The 15,297-nt window shown below is 41.1% G+C and overlaps 1 protein-coding gene across 3 annotated transcripts in view; it reads right to left on the bottom strand.

The window, feature by feature from the left end:
• LOC118388713 (serine/threonine-protein phosphatase 6 regulatory ankyrin repeat subunit C-like) overlaps window positions 1-15,297 on the bottom strand; it is a 35,058-nt gene that overhangs the window by 18,479 nt on the left and 1,282 nt on the right. For all 3 annotated transcript variants that reach the window (XM_052527015.1, XM_052527016.1, XM_052527014.1), the window contains exons 2-13: window positions 14,141-14,224; window positions 9,796-9,874; window positions 9,336-9,406; window positions 8,901-9,101; window positions 8,587-8,674; window positions 7,898-8,040; window positions 7,447-7,659; window positions 7,092-7,170; window positions 6,744-6,858; window positions 706-788; window positions 294-411; window positions 118-186 (exon numbers count right to left, since the gene is read on the bottom strand). In XM_052527015.1, coding sequence (XP_052382975.1) covers window positions 118-186; window positions 294-411; window positions 706-788; window positions 6,744-6,858; window positions 7,092-7,170; window positions 7,447-7,659; window positions 7,898-8,040; window positions 8,587-8,674; window positions 8,901-9,101; window positions 9,336-9,406; window positions 9,796-9,874; window positions 14,141-14,224 — 1,343 coding nt within the window. The remainder of the gene's footprint in view (window positions 1-117; window positions 187-293; window positions 412-705; window positions 789-6,743; window positions 6,859-7,091; window positions 7,171-7,446; window positions 7,660-7,897; window positions 8,041-8,586; window positions 8,675-8,900; window positions 9,102-9,335; window positions 9,407-9,795; window positions 9,875-14,140; window positions 14,225-15,297) is intronic.

Below are 15,297 nucleotides of genomic sequence, written 5' to 3'. Positions count from 1 at the left end.
AGGAGAGAGGTGATGAGTCACACTCACGGGAGAAGGGACGAGAATAAAATAGCATTTGTGTCAGAGTGAATCCTATGGGGAAAAAACAAGTTGAATTCCCAGAATGAGACAACTCACTTTCCCAGTTTGTCCTTTTTACTCAAGTCGGCACCACTGCTCAACAGCAAGTTAAGACACTCAACGTTTCTGCAAGTCAAAGAGAGAACAGAAATACAAATGAGATGATTACACAACCATTAACAAAAGCTCTCGCTTCATTAACAAAATGTGTGTGCGCGGGTACGCGTGCTCACCCTCCAGAGGCAGCGGCGTGCAGGCAGGTCCTCCCCAGGCTGTCTGGGGTGTTTATGTCAAACCCGGCTGACAGCACATACTCGTTGCTTAGCGATGATACAATGCTGTACAGCTGACCTGCAGGAAGCGCGACAGCGCAAAACAGGAAGTGTGGTCATACAGGGTGACCACATCAGGAGGTCTGGAAAGAACAATGTCCTTTGTGTGTGGTGAGAAGGACATCTACTCAAATCTCTGTTTCTGAACATAACACTAAATGAGGAAAAGCTAGTAGTTAAAGAATGTGTTGTATGTACGTGCCCTCTCACATTCTATCTGATAAAGAACTACTTAGGTCAATTTGAATGTACACATGCGTGAAACATGATCCGTTTCCATTATACAAACAACAATTTCAGTCTAAAGACTTACCTGAGGAGAGTAACTTGCGACAACAGTCTGAAAACCCGTAGAGCACAGCCAAATGCAATGAAAACATCCCATGAATCCCTTGTCTACAGAGAAAGAGAGAGAAACAATGACAGATGGATAAGGGAAGATATAAGACGGGCAAGGAGATCAGACACTGTATCGTCTCAAATATGTAACATACAATGTTAACTAGAAGAGAAATGCGAGCTTTGCTGCTAGTTCTGTTGAGAGGACTATTATGCTGCATAAGCAGTGGAAGAGCTGATCTTCTGACAACATTCTCTCAGGAGAGCTGTCTTGTTCTGCCATGAATACAGTTGATCTACACCTGAATTGTGTGTCTTTTCTGTAACCTGACTGTGTATATCGGTTATTCTATCCTTGAGGGGACCAAAAATCCCTGAAAGTCCCCACAAGGATAGCAAAACGATCCATTGTGGGGACATTTCCTATGTCCCCATGATGACAAAGGCTATTTTAAGCTTAGGGGTTAGGTTTACGGTTAGGGTAGGGGGTTAGGTTAAGTTTAGGGGTTAGGTTAGAGAAAATAGGATTTTGAATGGAAATCTATTTTAGGTCCCCACGAGGATAGAAGAACAAACCGTGTGTGTGTGTGTGTGTGTGTGTGTGTGTGTGTGTGAGAGCAGCGTTTTCCATAAATAAATTTAGGATAGCATGCCCCCCCAATTAGATTTTTTTCAGATCGAGCCCTATTTTGGTGGCCTCTGGTACTTTCTAATACCTTAATTCCATCCGAAACACAAAGTTACATTATTGAATACTTTAACAACTTTACTAGGCTTGGGCAGAATCCCGTATAGGTTTGTGCAGAATACAGTGAGGGAAAAAAGTTTTTGATCCCCTGTTGATTTTGTACGTTTGCCCACTGACACAGAAATACCAGTCTATAATTTTAATGGTAGGTTTATTTGAACAGTGAGAAACAGAATCCGTGAGAAACAAAAACCGTGTCAAAAATGTTATAAATTGATTTACATTTTAATGAGGGAAATAATTATTATTTCTTGCTCCCAGGTGTCTTTTATACACTCTTAAAGGGAGTGCCCCTAATCTCAGCTTGTTACCTGTATAAAAAGACACCTGTCCACAGAAGCAATCAATCAGATTCCAAACTCTCCAACATGGCCAAGACCAAAGAGCTCTAGACCTACACAAGGCTGGAATGGGCTACAAGAACGTCGCCAAGCAGCTTGGTGAGAAGGTGACAACAGTGGAAGAAACACTCGTTAGCATTCTCATTAGCATATTTAGCTAGCAGCCTCTATGGAAATGTGCTATTGTGTTAATTTTGCTAGCATGCTCTAATACACACACAATGGGCTTTAAACATTTTAGCACCCCCTTGTGTACTAAACCGGTAACATCGTAAATCCCGGGATGAGAGAAGGACGGTATGACGATATGAAAAACTCTAAGACTTTTACCTCCCAGATTGGTAAAATTAGTCGTGCTACGGAGTAGAAAGACATTACTTCACAAATAAAATTACTGAAAATGTATGAATTCCGTATGCTGTTTATGTTATCGTCTCGGCTTAGATGATCAGGACTATTTTCTAAGTAAGAGAACCATTTTTAACATTAAAACCAATCATCACTTCATATTTACAGTACTGCAAAATATTAATTGCCACAATGATGTTTGTTCTTCAAATTATGTATTTTATTGTCTCTGCTGCTGTGGACACTTATGCCTCTATTTTCGGCTGGCGTTAAGGCGGTACTAGTGACAAACGCACGTTCAAGGGCAATTTTGACCCATTAAAGCCAGCTTATTTAAGACCAACCAAAAGCTGGTTTAAGCGGTAACGCGGGTGGTTATGGCATGCATTTTGACAGAGGAAATGCAGCCCATCCAGACATTATGCACACTGCCCATACGCACATGGAACAAGAGTAATGTGATTATTTTATTAAAACCGAAGCATAGCCTCCCCTCTAAATGAAGTTTTTTTTGTTTTTGTCTTGCCCAATGTAAATCGCCAAGTAGTCAAGACTGTCGATAAAGGGTTTGGCTCGTGAGACCGCTTGGAAATAAATCTTAAGACATCAAAGTTTTATTAAAATATAACGTTTGAGAAGAGCAAAACAGTGAGCTGACATTAACTTTTATCTATGTATTGTAGGTAGACCTAAATTATTTTAGCCATGCAGCTTCTGTTTTGGACGTGCGTAAAGCCATGTGTAAGATGGTTCCAGTGTTTATAAAATATTATTTGGGGGCAGTATAACGGTGAGTGGACATTCCCCCTTTCTTTTTATATTGGATGTGAAAAGTTTAAATATGTGTAAAACCTGCCATAGTCTAAGCTGCCTTGTCTCTATTATATACCCACAGGGAGCAATTATGGTTCCTGGAATTGTATTTAGACACAGCCTATTTTAAAACAAGTTGTTTTGTTTTAATTAGAATTTGATTATCCAAGCCTAGTGAATTTAATCTTTTTCTTATTGACTACGGCATGTCCACAGACTGCAATTTAAAGTAGGCCTAGCCCCTATATCAGTGTGAGTTCTACAGCCTGTTGAACAATGTTTTTATATATTGAAGCAATGCCATTAGAACCATGTGGACTGCAAACATATTTTGCAAATATGGAGCAAGCTATTTAATGAACTAGGCTATAATTGACTAACATTGATATTAGAGTAGACGACAACGCAATACATTAAAGACCGTAAATACACAAGCAACCACATAGTGTATTCATACCCCTTGACATTTGGTTTTGGGGATTTTTACTGAGGATGGATACTAACAACAATACTAACCTAATTGACAGAATGAAAAGATAGCCTGTAAAGAATAAACATATTCCATGACATGCATCCTGTTTGCGACAAGGCACTAAAGTAATACTGCAAAAAGTGACAAATCAATTAACTTTTTGTCCTGAATACAAAGTATTCTGTTTGCAGCAAATCCAATACAAACACATTACTGAGTACAACTCTCTATATTTTCAAGCATAATGGTGGCTAAATCATGTTATGAGTATGCTTGTAATGGTTAAGGACTGGGGAGTTTTTCAGGATAAAAAAAATACATGTAAAGGAGCTAAGCAAAATCCTAGAGGAAAACCTGGTTCAGTCTGCTTTCCACCAGACACTGGGAGATTAATTAACTTTTCAGCAGGACAATAACCTAAAGCAAGGTTTCCCAAAGTCAGTACTTTTTAAAATATATATATATATATATATATATATATATTTGACAAATGTTAGAATGAAAGATCTGTTCAAAAAGAGCCGTTCGTTGGCGAACAACCCACCACTAGGCTACACTGACCAGTCACATTAGCGGTCACTGGCAAGACTCAACATGGGCTTAGAATCCCAGGAAAATATAAACAAGAGCTTTAGTTTCCTTGTTCCGTTGCGATACCATGGAAATACACCTACATCGTATGATTTATGAATAGCAAAGGGATATAGGAGATTGACTTGATTCAGTCAGTTCGACACCTTTTAGAAACTATTTAAACACAAGGTCGTCAATCAAAGAAACAGTAAATAGCCTATACGGCCAATTCTGTGGCTGGCTTATAGGCCTATGAAACACGCGAAAGAAAATAAATGTGCCACAAAACAATAATTAAGTGGATTTCAACTCATCGTTACCACTTACATTACATGGGATGTGTAAATTCACTCACAGGAGTCATGCTCTCCCTCCTCCTTGAAAATACATTTGACTGAAGCCAACCACAGCGCACAAAAAAAAAAAAAGAAATCACACAGGTACCGAGAGGCGAGACAGACTGCAGACGTAACAAACCAGGGCCCTGTTTCCCAAAAGCATCTTAAGGCCTTTCAGCCTATAAGTACCCGCTAGAGAACGTTGCCAGACATCTCCTTTTGCATATGATCATCAGATGCATATCAACCCACAAGATGCAGCAAACATAAGCACCAACAATTGATAAATAGTCCATCAACTATTAGAAAGGAGTAACGGCATGAAGAAATATTTGTGGAAATATATATATATATTTTTAAATACCAATAGTTATTTGTTTAGATTGTAGAATAATACACAACATATCCTTGACTAAGTCCAACAAAAAACATAGGCCTATAGCCTGTTTTAGTTTCCCTTACAATAAAAACATTGCAGTTTAATCCACTTGATCAACTTTAGATTTGTAGATTCAATTAGTAATAGAGGAGTTAAAGTAATTAGAAAAGTCCAGTTGACAAAACAAAAAACATAATATAATCAGCCAGGTGCACAGGTGAAATTATTTGCTGTAATCCTAAACAAAAGCACCAGTGCATGAAGAATTGTAAAGGACGAATTGCAATAATAAATATGTGGAAATACACTGCATTCGGAAGGTATTCAGACCCCTCGACTTTTACCACATTGTGTTATGTTACAGCCTTATTCTAAAATGGATTCAATCGTTTTTTTTTTTTACTTCATTAAACTATACATAATACTCCATACTGACAAAGCAAAAAACGTTTTTTAGAAATTTTTGCAAATTTAAATTGAAAAAAAAAAAAACATATATATATATATATATATATATATATACACACACAATAATGAAATATCACATTTACGAAATATCACATTTACGTAAGTATTGAGACCCTTTACTCAGTACTTTGTTGAAGCACCTTCAGCAATGACAGCCTCGGGTCTTATTGGGTATGATGCTACAAGCTTAGCACACCTGTATTTGGGGGTTTCTCCTATTCTTCTCTGCAGATTCTCTCCAGCTCTGTCAGGTTGGATGGTGAGCGTCGCTGTACACGTCTATCCAGAGATGTTCGATCGGGTTCAAGTCTGGGCTCTGGCTGGGTCACTCAAGGACACAGACTTGCCCCAAAGCCACTCCTGCGTTGTCTTGGATGTTTGCATATGGTTGTTGTCCTGTTGGATGGTGAACCTTCGCCCCAGTCTGAGGTCTGAGCTCTCTGAAGCAGGTTTTCATCAAGGATCTCTCTGTACTTTGCTCCATTCATCTTTCCCTCAATCCTGACTAGTCTCCTAGTCCCTGCAGCTGAAAAACAACCCCACAGCATGATGCTGCCACCATCATGCATCACCGTAAGGATGGTGCCAGGTTTCCTGCAGATGTGACACTTGGCATTCTGGCCAAATGGTTCAATCTTGGTTTCATCAGACCAGAGAATCTTGTTTCTCATGGTCTGAGAGTCCTTTAGGTGCCTTTTAGCAAACTCCAAGCGGGCTATCACATGCCTTTTACTGAGGTGTGGCTTCCTTCTGGCCACTACCATAAAGGCCTGATTGGTGGAGTGCTGCAGAGATAGTTGTCCTTCTGGAAGGTTATCCCATCTCCACAGAGGAACTCTGGAGCTCTGTCAGAGTGACCATCGGGTTCTTGGTCACCTCCCTGACCAAGGCCCTTGTCCCATGATTGCTCAGTTTGTCCGAGCGGCCAGCTCTAGGAAGAGTCTTGGTGGTTCCAAACTTCTTCCATTTAAGAATGATGGAAGCCACTGTGTTCTTGGGGACCTTCAACGCTTCAACGCTGCAATTTCATTTGGTACTCTTTCCCAGATCTGTGCATCGACACAATCTTGTCTTGGAGCTCTACATACAATTCCTTTGACCTTAGACATGGATTTTGCTCTGACATGCACTGTCAACTGTGGGACCTTATATAGACAGGTGTGTGCCTTTCCAAATCATGTCCAATCAATTGAATTTACCACAGGTGGACTCCAATCAAGTTGTAGAACCATCTCAAGGATGACCAATGGAAACAGGATGCACCTGAGCTCAATTTCGAGTCTCATAGCAAGGGTCTGATGAATACTTATATAAATACGGTATCTGTTTATTGTTAATACATTTGCAAAAATTTAGAAGGAAAAAAAACATTTTTCACTTTCTCATTATAGGTTATGGTGTGTAGATTGATGAGGGAAATGTTTGAATAAGGCCATAATGTAACAAAATGTGGAAAAAGTGAAGGGGTCTGAATACTTTCCAAATTCATGACAAGATATAATGGAACGCTCTTATGGAAAACAGTCTCTCACCTGGCTGTGTCAGCACCGTTAGTCATCAGGGTGCTGATCAGCAGCTCGTGGCCGTGCTTAGCAGCAACGTGAAGAGGAGTATTGCCATATTTATCTACACAGTCTATATCCCCACCTGCACATAGGAGAGGGGGGTTAGGGGCAGTGGAGATTTGCACCATATTGTTTTTCACACAGTTATGAGTTGTGGTGGTTGCTATGGGCTGGAGGATGAGTGTTGTGTATATTTGGCTGGTGCGCTTCAACTGAAGTTTGTCCCTGAAATACTGCAGGCACTTTTCACAAACACACTATCCTTGTATTTGAAGTGTGTGATAATATTGTGTTTTATGATGTGTGTGTGGTTACCGTTTTGGATAAGGATCTGGGAGCGGGTGAAGCGCCCGTGAATAGCGGCCATGTGCAAAGGGCTCTTCCCTTCTTTACTCTGTGAGAGAAAGAGAGAAACAAAAACATTTATTGTTATGAAAATAATCATTTACCTCAAACATACACAAAACAACTTGGGATGTTTTTCAAAATATCCTTGTTTATAAATGCCACTTATGCCATCTGTTGACTAAGACTCCCAAATGGCAACCTATTCCTTATATAGTGCACTACATTTGACCAGAGCCCATAGTGCACTATATAAGGAATAGGGTGCCATTTGGGGTGCAACCAATCCCTTATTCCCTCATTTCCCGGGAGTCCTCCGACTGACCTGCATGTTGACGTCAGCGCCGTTGTTGACTAAAAGCTCGAGGCAGAGCGCCCCGTTGGTTGAGACAGCGGCCAGGTGTAGCGGCGTGCCACCGTGGTGGTTGGGTTGGTTGACGTTGGCGCCGCGGTTCACCAGCTCGTTGGCCACCGCCTCCTGGCCCGTGTAGCACGCCATGTGGAGCGCTGTGTTCCCAAAGGCGTTAGGCTCATCAATCTGACGTGGAGACAAAGAAAAGGCAGAAATTAGATGGTGAGATGGTTATAGGGCCTGAAGACTTCCCTGATAGGCCCTAACCTAAATTATACTAGGAATGAACTTTTGTAAAAAAAATAATAATAAATAAAAAATGTAAAAAACACACAAGCAAAGAATTCAACAATAGGAAGCCACACGACAGATTGAGTGACCTTATGATGGTGACCGTATGGAGCCCCACCCCCTGGCACCTCACCTCTGACCCCAGCCGCAGCAGGTACTTGACCACCTCAATCTGGCCGCTGGCAGCTGCAGCGTGGAGCGGGGTATAACCGCGCTTGTCCCTGCACATGGCGTCCACGCTCCGCGACACAAGAAGCTTCACGATCTGCAGATGCCCTGAGGGAAGAGGAGACAACCGTACATTCATGGAACATACACTACAGACACACAGACAGGTTAACGAAAGCCTTGGCAATTTTCTGTTTGTGTGTGAGGATATGCAATTTGGCACAGGTTTGCTTTTCTTTGTAGACAAGGATCCTTTGTAGGGTTGTCACGCTACCAGTATCACAAAACTCGGACGTATCGTGGCAAGGAAACAAAACATGGAGGATTTCATTTCTTGAGGAAAACCGACCAAAGTTAGAACCAAACAGCATTCATTTGCCACCTAGTCAAATTTGTTTATTTTACAAGCTATAGCACCCACAATTTTACATAGTCGATATTTAATAGGACAATAGAGTTTAGTCCAATTTGTGTTTTATGTTTTGCCATGGAAAATCTGGTATCGGGATACTGGTATCGTTACAACCCTAATCCCTTGACAGGAGGTTTGCAAGTTGATTTTCAGATCAGTGCCTTTGCTCAGGCCAAGCCTCTTGAACAAGGAGAGGAAAGTGTGTCAATTTAAGGAAGTGTCCATTCTAAGGTCCCACCCACCGAGGTATGCGGCCCAGTGGATTGGCTGCCTCTCCTTCTTATCGCTGGCACTCAAGTTGGCCCCTTTGTTAAGGAGCAAATTCACCATCTGGATACAGACAGGAGACAGGAGTTAAAATGGGTACAGTAAGACACCTTTCTGAGGAGAGGAAGTTCAGCAAATAGGCTGCGTCTGAAATAGCACCAATTCCTTGTATAGCGGATACTATGCGGGTCCTGGTCAAAAATAGTGAACTTTATAGGGGATTGGGTGCCATTTCAGTATTACTCAAAACCCTCCACCCTATGACTGTAAAACCCAGCTGTGACCCGACCTCCATGTGGCCGCTGTGTGCAGCGTGGTGCAGAGCAGTCCTGCCGGAGCGGTCCGCCACGTTCAGGCTGCTCAGCTTGGGGATGAGAGCCTCAGCGCAGCGTGTGGCCCGGTTGGCCGCAGCCACGTGCAACGGCGTCTGCCAGAATTTATCCCGGGCATTGACCTCCGCATCCTGTCTCAGCAGCAGCCCCACGGCCTTCTGGGAAAGACGGTAGGAGAATAAATAAAAAGTATGAGGAGTGCAACTTTATCACCCGACATTCAAGGAAGGAGAGAAGATGAATGTATCTGCCATATTGATTACCTAAGAAAATTAGCCCTGAGAAGTGCTATTAAGACTGATGAGGAATTCCAGGTAAATGACTGTAGCAGGTTTTACATATTGTATTTGACATGGCCTTCAGACGGCACTGTCCTGCAAAGATAGTCTTACTTCGTTCTGTGAGGCAGCTGCCCGATGCAGGGGAGTCCGCCAGCCTTGGTCCTTAGCGTTAATACTAGCACCTGAGAGAGAGAGGAGCAAGCAGGCAAGAGAGAGAGAGTGAGAGATAAAGGACGAACTCAGTCAACTATTCTGTAGCTCAGCTCAACCTTAAAATAAATTTAAAAAATATGCAGATAGTATCGAAAATTTGTTCCAATTCAGCCAATCACAATGGGCCTCAGATCTCAGATGGTCAGTAACACTTGCACACTTCTCTGATTTCATAATCCGTTTTTGCCTTTAGGATAGGGCTTCTTATCCTCATTGACAAGAGGGAAGGGTTTCAATGATGGTTGTATATTCTAACAGATATGATTAACTGTCCTTTATTAAGCAATAGGATAGGGATAATTAAGTGAACAATGCGAATCCCTCTGAAAACGGTCTGTCTCGTGCTGGAGAACGTTACCTGAATTAATGAGAAGGTCCATAATGTGAACGTCGCCCAAACACGCAGCAGCATGTAATGGGGTACGGCGTTCTTGGTCCTGAGGAGAGACAGCAGACAGAGAAACAACAGTTAGCAAGAGCCCAGATTTAAACCCACTGTTGGTTCTGATATCATCCTAAGGCAGTGTAATAAAAACAAACAGTGAGTTGAACGATAAACCCCAAAGCCAAAGAATATAAGACATGCTACATCTAACATGACAGGCTTGAACTTCACACCAACTATGGAAAATAGCTTTCAATCACAGGATATTAAAAATACATTAATAAAAATTGCCATCATCCTGCCAAAAAATTCAAGTTAAAAGAATATTCAATATGAATGCACAGTGGAACTTTTAACTCACAAAATAAGTCAGGTTATGTCTGCTTTGTTTTGCAAGGAGGTAGACCGGATTTTTTTTCTTCTGCAAACTGAAAGAAGTTCCCTGGTGACTCAAACTGAATTCTTCCACTGCTCTCGATGTTTGCTACATACTTCAGTCTGAGACTGCCATCGTTGAAGAAGTTTGTGTTGTCAAAATGAGTGTCGTTGTACATAAAGTCATCAGCGATTGGATCATCTCTAACTAAACTCTAACTTTCAAAACGCGCCACGCCCACGCGCGTTTCAAAACGCGCCACGCCCACGCGCGTTTTGGCTCTGGACTAACCAATCGTTTTTTTTGTGACCAATCAGAATAGTCCGAATGTGATTGCATTCTAGAAATCTTTGGGAGGTACTCAGATCCAGACTCGTTCCAGAGAAGAAACTAACGTTAGCATTTGGCAGCGCAAGGAGTCTGAGTAGCCAGGCAACAAAAGTGGGGCTTGAAATCCACCTTGGTGAGTAAAATTGCTCAGGCATCTCTAGCCTGTTAGCTGACCCTGTCCTCCGTACTGGAATGTGTGCAGTCAGTGTAAACCCACAAGTGAATGACTCATGGCTCAGGCCTTACTCATTGCAGCCCTAGTAAGGAAATCACAGTCTTATTCTCCATACGCATCATTCAATGACTGACTGACTGACTGACTGACTGACTGACTGACTGACTGACTGACTGACTGACTGACTGACTGACTGACTGACTGACTGACTGACTGACTGACTGACTGACTGACTGACTGACTGACTGACTGACTGACTGACTGACTGACTGACGACTGACTGACTGACTGACTGACTGACTGACTGACTGACTGACTGACTGACTGACTGACTGACTGACTGACTGACTGACTGACTGACTGACTGACTGACTGACTGACTGACTGACTGACTGACTGACTGACTGACTGACTGACGACTGACTGACTGACTGACTGACTGACTGACTGACTGACTGACTGACTGACTGACTGACTGACTGACTGACTGACTGACTGACTGACTGACTGACTGACTGACTGACTGACTGACTGACTGACTGACTGACTGACTGACTGACTGACTGACTGACTGACTGACTGACTGACTGGAGGCCGTGTGAGAATTTTAGGCCTACGGGAAGAGAGGCTGTTTAAGGACAAGGATCCCTGTGGGTTTTGGTCGTACAAGTCAAATATGTAATCTGTCTTGCATTGCAAGAATTCATGTTTGGATGCATTAAGGCAACAAAACTCTGTTAACTATGTGAAAGTGAAGTACAGGAAGCTCAACAGCATATTAATTCAAACCGGGTTTTTTTTTTGTTGCTGTGCTTGAACAGAATCTTCTTTGACTTTAAGTAGTGATTGAATTACAGCCCCAGGTCTAGTGGCCACAACTGAGTATTTACAGTGGTATAATATTTGACCTCTGACAAATATTGACTCCATGACAAATGCAAAGTATATTAACATATAATACAAAATGATTTAAGTTTTTGTTGTGACATTTGACAAATTGCAACTACTGAATTTACACGCTGGCACCAAACCATATTTGAACCAGTGCTGATTGAAAGCATGCACTCAATTTAACACCCCTTCCTCTCACTGTAGAAGTTTCTAGCCTCTCCCTGTTTTAGCTCCTGTGAGGCTGCCTGTTTGTGTGTGCTTGTGTGTGTGTAAAGTGGACCTAGAGCATTGTGTCAGGGTTCTTTAATATACCACATAAGTCTAAATTTGTTTTGGATTTCCACACATTGTTTTGGCTCTGTACTCCAACACTTTGGATTTGAAATAATACAATGACTATGATGAATGAGAAAGTTACAGATGCACAAATATCATACCCTCAAGACATGCTAACCGCTCACCCTTACAATAACAGGGGATGTTAGCATATTTTTTTTTTTTGGGGGGGGGTATGAATCATTATTCATGATTCATTCAGGAATATCCTTAATCATGGAAGCATCCACATTAATGTAGAAGTGTTTAGAAACATGGTCTATTGATATTTACAATAACAGTGACTCCAAAATGACAATACATTATTTACCATTAATTTCTATTAGGCACAAAAACATTTTAAACAACCAAAACAAACACCTAATGCATCCAAGAAATTTGTAGATTCACAAGCTTGATGTAATTGCGTGCTATGAATATAGGCCCAAAACACGTTTACTTTCTACTAATTTAATAGACATAAGTGAATTTGTCGCAATACTTTTGGTCCCCTAAAATGGGGGAGACTATGTACAGAAAGTGCTGTAATTTCTGAACGGTTCATCCGATATGTATGAAAATACCCTCAAATTAAAGCCGTCAGTCTGCACTTTAACCTTGTATTGTTTCAAATCCAAAGTGCTGGAGTAGAGAGACAAAACATCAAAATGTGTCACTGCCCCAATACTTTGGGGCTCGATATATATTTTGCCTTGTTGTGACAAATCCGAAATGCCCACTTTGTGCAAATCCATGTGAATGCAGTGTCTTTTCCTATGATATGACAAAAATGTATTTCAACCTACATTTATTTTTAGGGCTGGGTTTTATTTTAATGTTACCAATGACCAGCATGGCATGTCTTTATTAAATCAGAAACAGCTGCAAAGTTCTTCCTCTTCATGACTGAGATGAGCCAAACAGCCTTGGAGCAAAATAAACATACGTTTTTGCACCTCCGTTTTATTTTATTTTAAACTGCAAATTTTCACTTATTTATTCATCTAGTCTGTATAATAAAACATTTAAAATACACATATATATAACACACATACATATACACACACACCTGACCATTTTAGAAATGTTATAAATTGTGTGATATGATACGATTTGTACTGCAGCCGAAACATGCCAGCAGCCTACCTACCAAAGGTTGCACCGTGTCCATCACAATATAGAAAAACACATCAACTATCTTTCAATAGTTGTCCATATTACCGGAGCATCATATTTCTCTTTCTAACTATTTCTATGGCGGATTTGCTGATGCAATTTAAGGAAGATGCCAAAACTTGAGATAATAATAGATGGCGAAGTCAAAGATGGGCCAGTGGTTTCCATCTGTAGCGATGTTTTCCCTACAGCAATGATTATGACGAATCCAGCTCCAGAACCTGCTATAGCACAAGCTGGCTAATCTTTTGAATATGGTGTAGTCAACAACAAAAAAACAGCAACAACAGATAACATTAGCTAGCTAGATAATATTATCATGCTAGCTAGCTAGCTAGCTCGCTAGCTCGCTACACCGACAGCTGTCATTGCCCTATTTGTTGATGGTTATTAACTCCACTTGGAAATTCCCACACCCAATTTTTTAATATGCATAAGTAGCCTTCGTTATTTGGAGGTGGAACCTAAATGTGCATGTCTTCTTTAGGACAGGAAATTACATCGAAATAGTGGCTGCAACTTCCTCTCGGTGGGGGGAGGGTGGGTCCTGACAGCCAACTGGTCAGATTACCAGAGAGGTAGAATGAATGAGTGAGGAACCTGAACTGACCAGCTACTTACTTGGATGGAAGATGCCCAAAATCCCTTACTGCTAAGCTTTTCCTCCCATCAATCCTTTAACCATAAGCTAATCTGCTCCTTGTCCTCAAATACATGGGCCACGTGCATTTACGCTCAGTGCACATACACACACACAAAATACAGCTTACACTCACAAGATGGCTCTTTAAGAGAACAACATGCATAGCTACTGTTGGAAGCTGAAACCAAGAATGTGAAGTGCAAAATATTGTGGGTATAACATTACTGGTCCAAAGGATGATTGATTGACTGTGTGATATTAACTATATCTGATTCAAAGTTGACAGGAAGGTCAAAGCATGTAGAGGATTTGACAGGTAATCCCTTCCTGCTTAACTGGCTGACCCGTTAAGCGAGATGTGGAGGAAATTGATTCACACGGGGTCATGTTCATGTGAAGCGAGCCATCTTACCAGTGCATTGACTTCTTCATTCTTGTGCAACAAAAACTCCACTTCTTCTGCATTTCGGCTAAATATAGCCTGGACCAGTGGAGTCTGGAAGAGAATATAAACACAAGAAATATTCTGAGTTCAAATAAATACCATGTTATTAAGAGTCAAAAAACAAAAGGGGGGGGGTTTGCCCAGCTATCAGGGAAAATCATTGGGGAAAAACACCCCCCTCTATGGGACAAAATGCTCCCTGAAGATTGAATTTAACACATTTTTATACAATTTATTTTGGCATTTGAGTAATTGACTCTTAAAAACAGAAGTCAAATATAGGAACAAAATGACATTGCACATCTCACTATGATTTATAGTATTTTTTTATTTAACTTTTATTTAGACGGGGTTGAGGTTTTAATGTATTTTTTTATTGTTGCCCTTCCTGTCCAAATCATCCTAAAGTATCTCAAATTTGTGTAACTCAAAGTTACTTAAAAATTATTATAAACTGGGTGGTTTGAGCCCTGAATGTTGATTGGCTGAAACCCGTGGTATATCAGACAATGCACCAAGGGTCATATAACAAGGGGTACGACAAAAATAAATATGTTCTAATTACGTTAGTAGCCAGTTTATAATAGCAATAAGGCACCCAATGGCTGTATCCAGGCACTATGCATTGAATCCTGCTAAGAACAGCCCTTAGACGTGGTATATTGGCCATATAACATCCTCCTCTGGCCGTATTGCTTAATTTGGACATGATTTGGGAAATACTAATATAGGTATCATTGACTTGCATTCATATCCCTGGGAGACTAAATGCAATGTGGTTCGAGAAAACGGATGTTTGCCAAGGCAGAGATGAGTGGTCGACACAGAGACGCGCGCGGGCAGCAGTGAACGCATACATTCTAGCCTAATGACGTTTATCCCCAAGCCACCCGAATGACATACCGATCCTCCTGTGAATATTTCTTGCAAAGTTGTTTGAAATGTTCTCCTGAATCACATAAAACTATGTCATAGTCAGACTACATGTCAGCATGATATTGGTGTGATGCTTCCCTGATAACACAGGATGGATGATTGTCATTAGCAAGCCATTTGAACTTGATTGGGAATTACTAGCAGACAGACACTAGTCAGATTTGCTCACTAGCTAGCTGCATGCACCC

This window comes from Oncorhynchus keta, chromosome 10, assembly GCF_023373465.1.
Source record: "Oncorhynchus keta strain PuntledgeMale-10-30-2019 chromosome 10, Oket_V2, whole genome shotgun sequence".
In the NCBI taxonomy this organism is placed as follows: domain Eukaryota; kingdom Metazoa; phylum Chordata; class Actinopteri; order Salmoniformes; family Salmonidae; genus Oncorhynchus; species Oncorhynchus keta.
The sequence above is the reverse complement of the archived record's forward strand: the minus strand, read 5'-3'. Positions and strand labels throughout refer to the sequence as shown.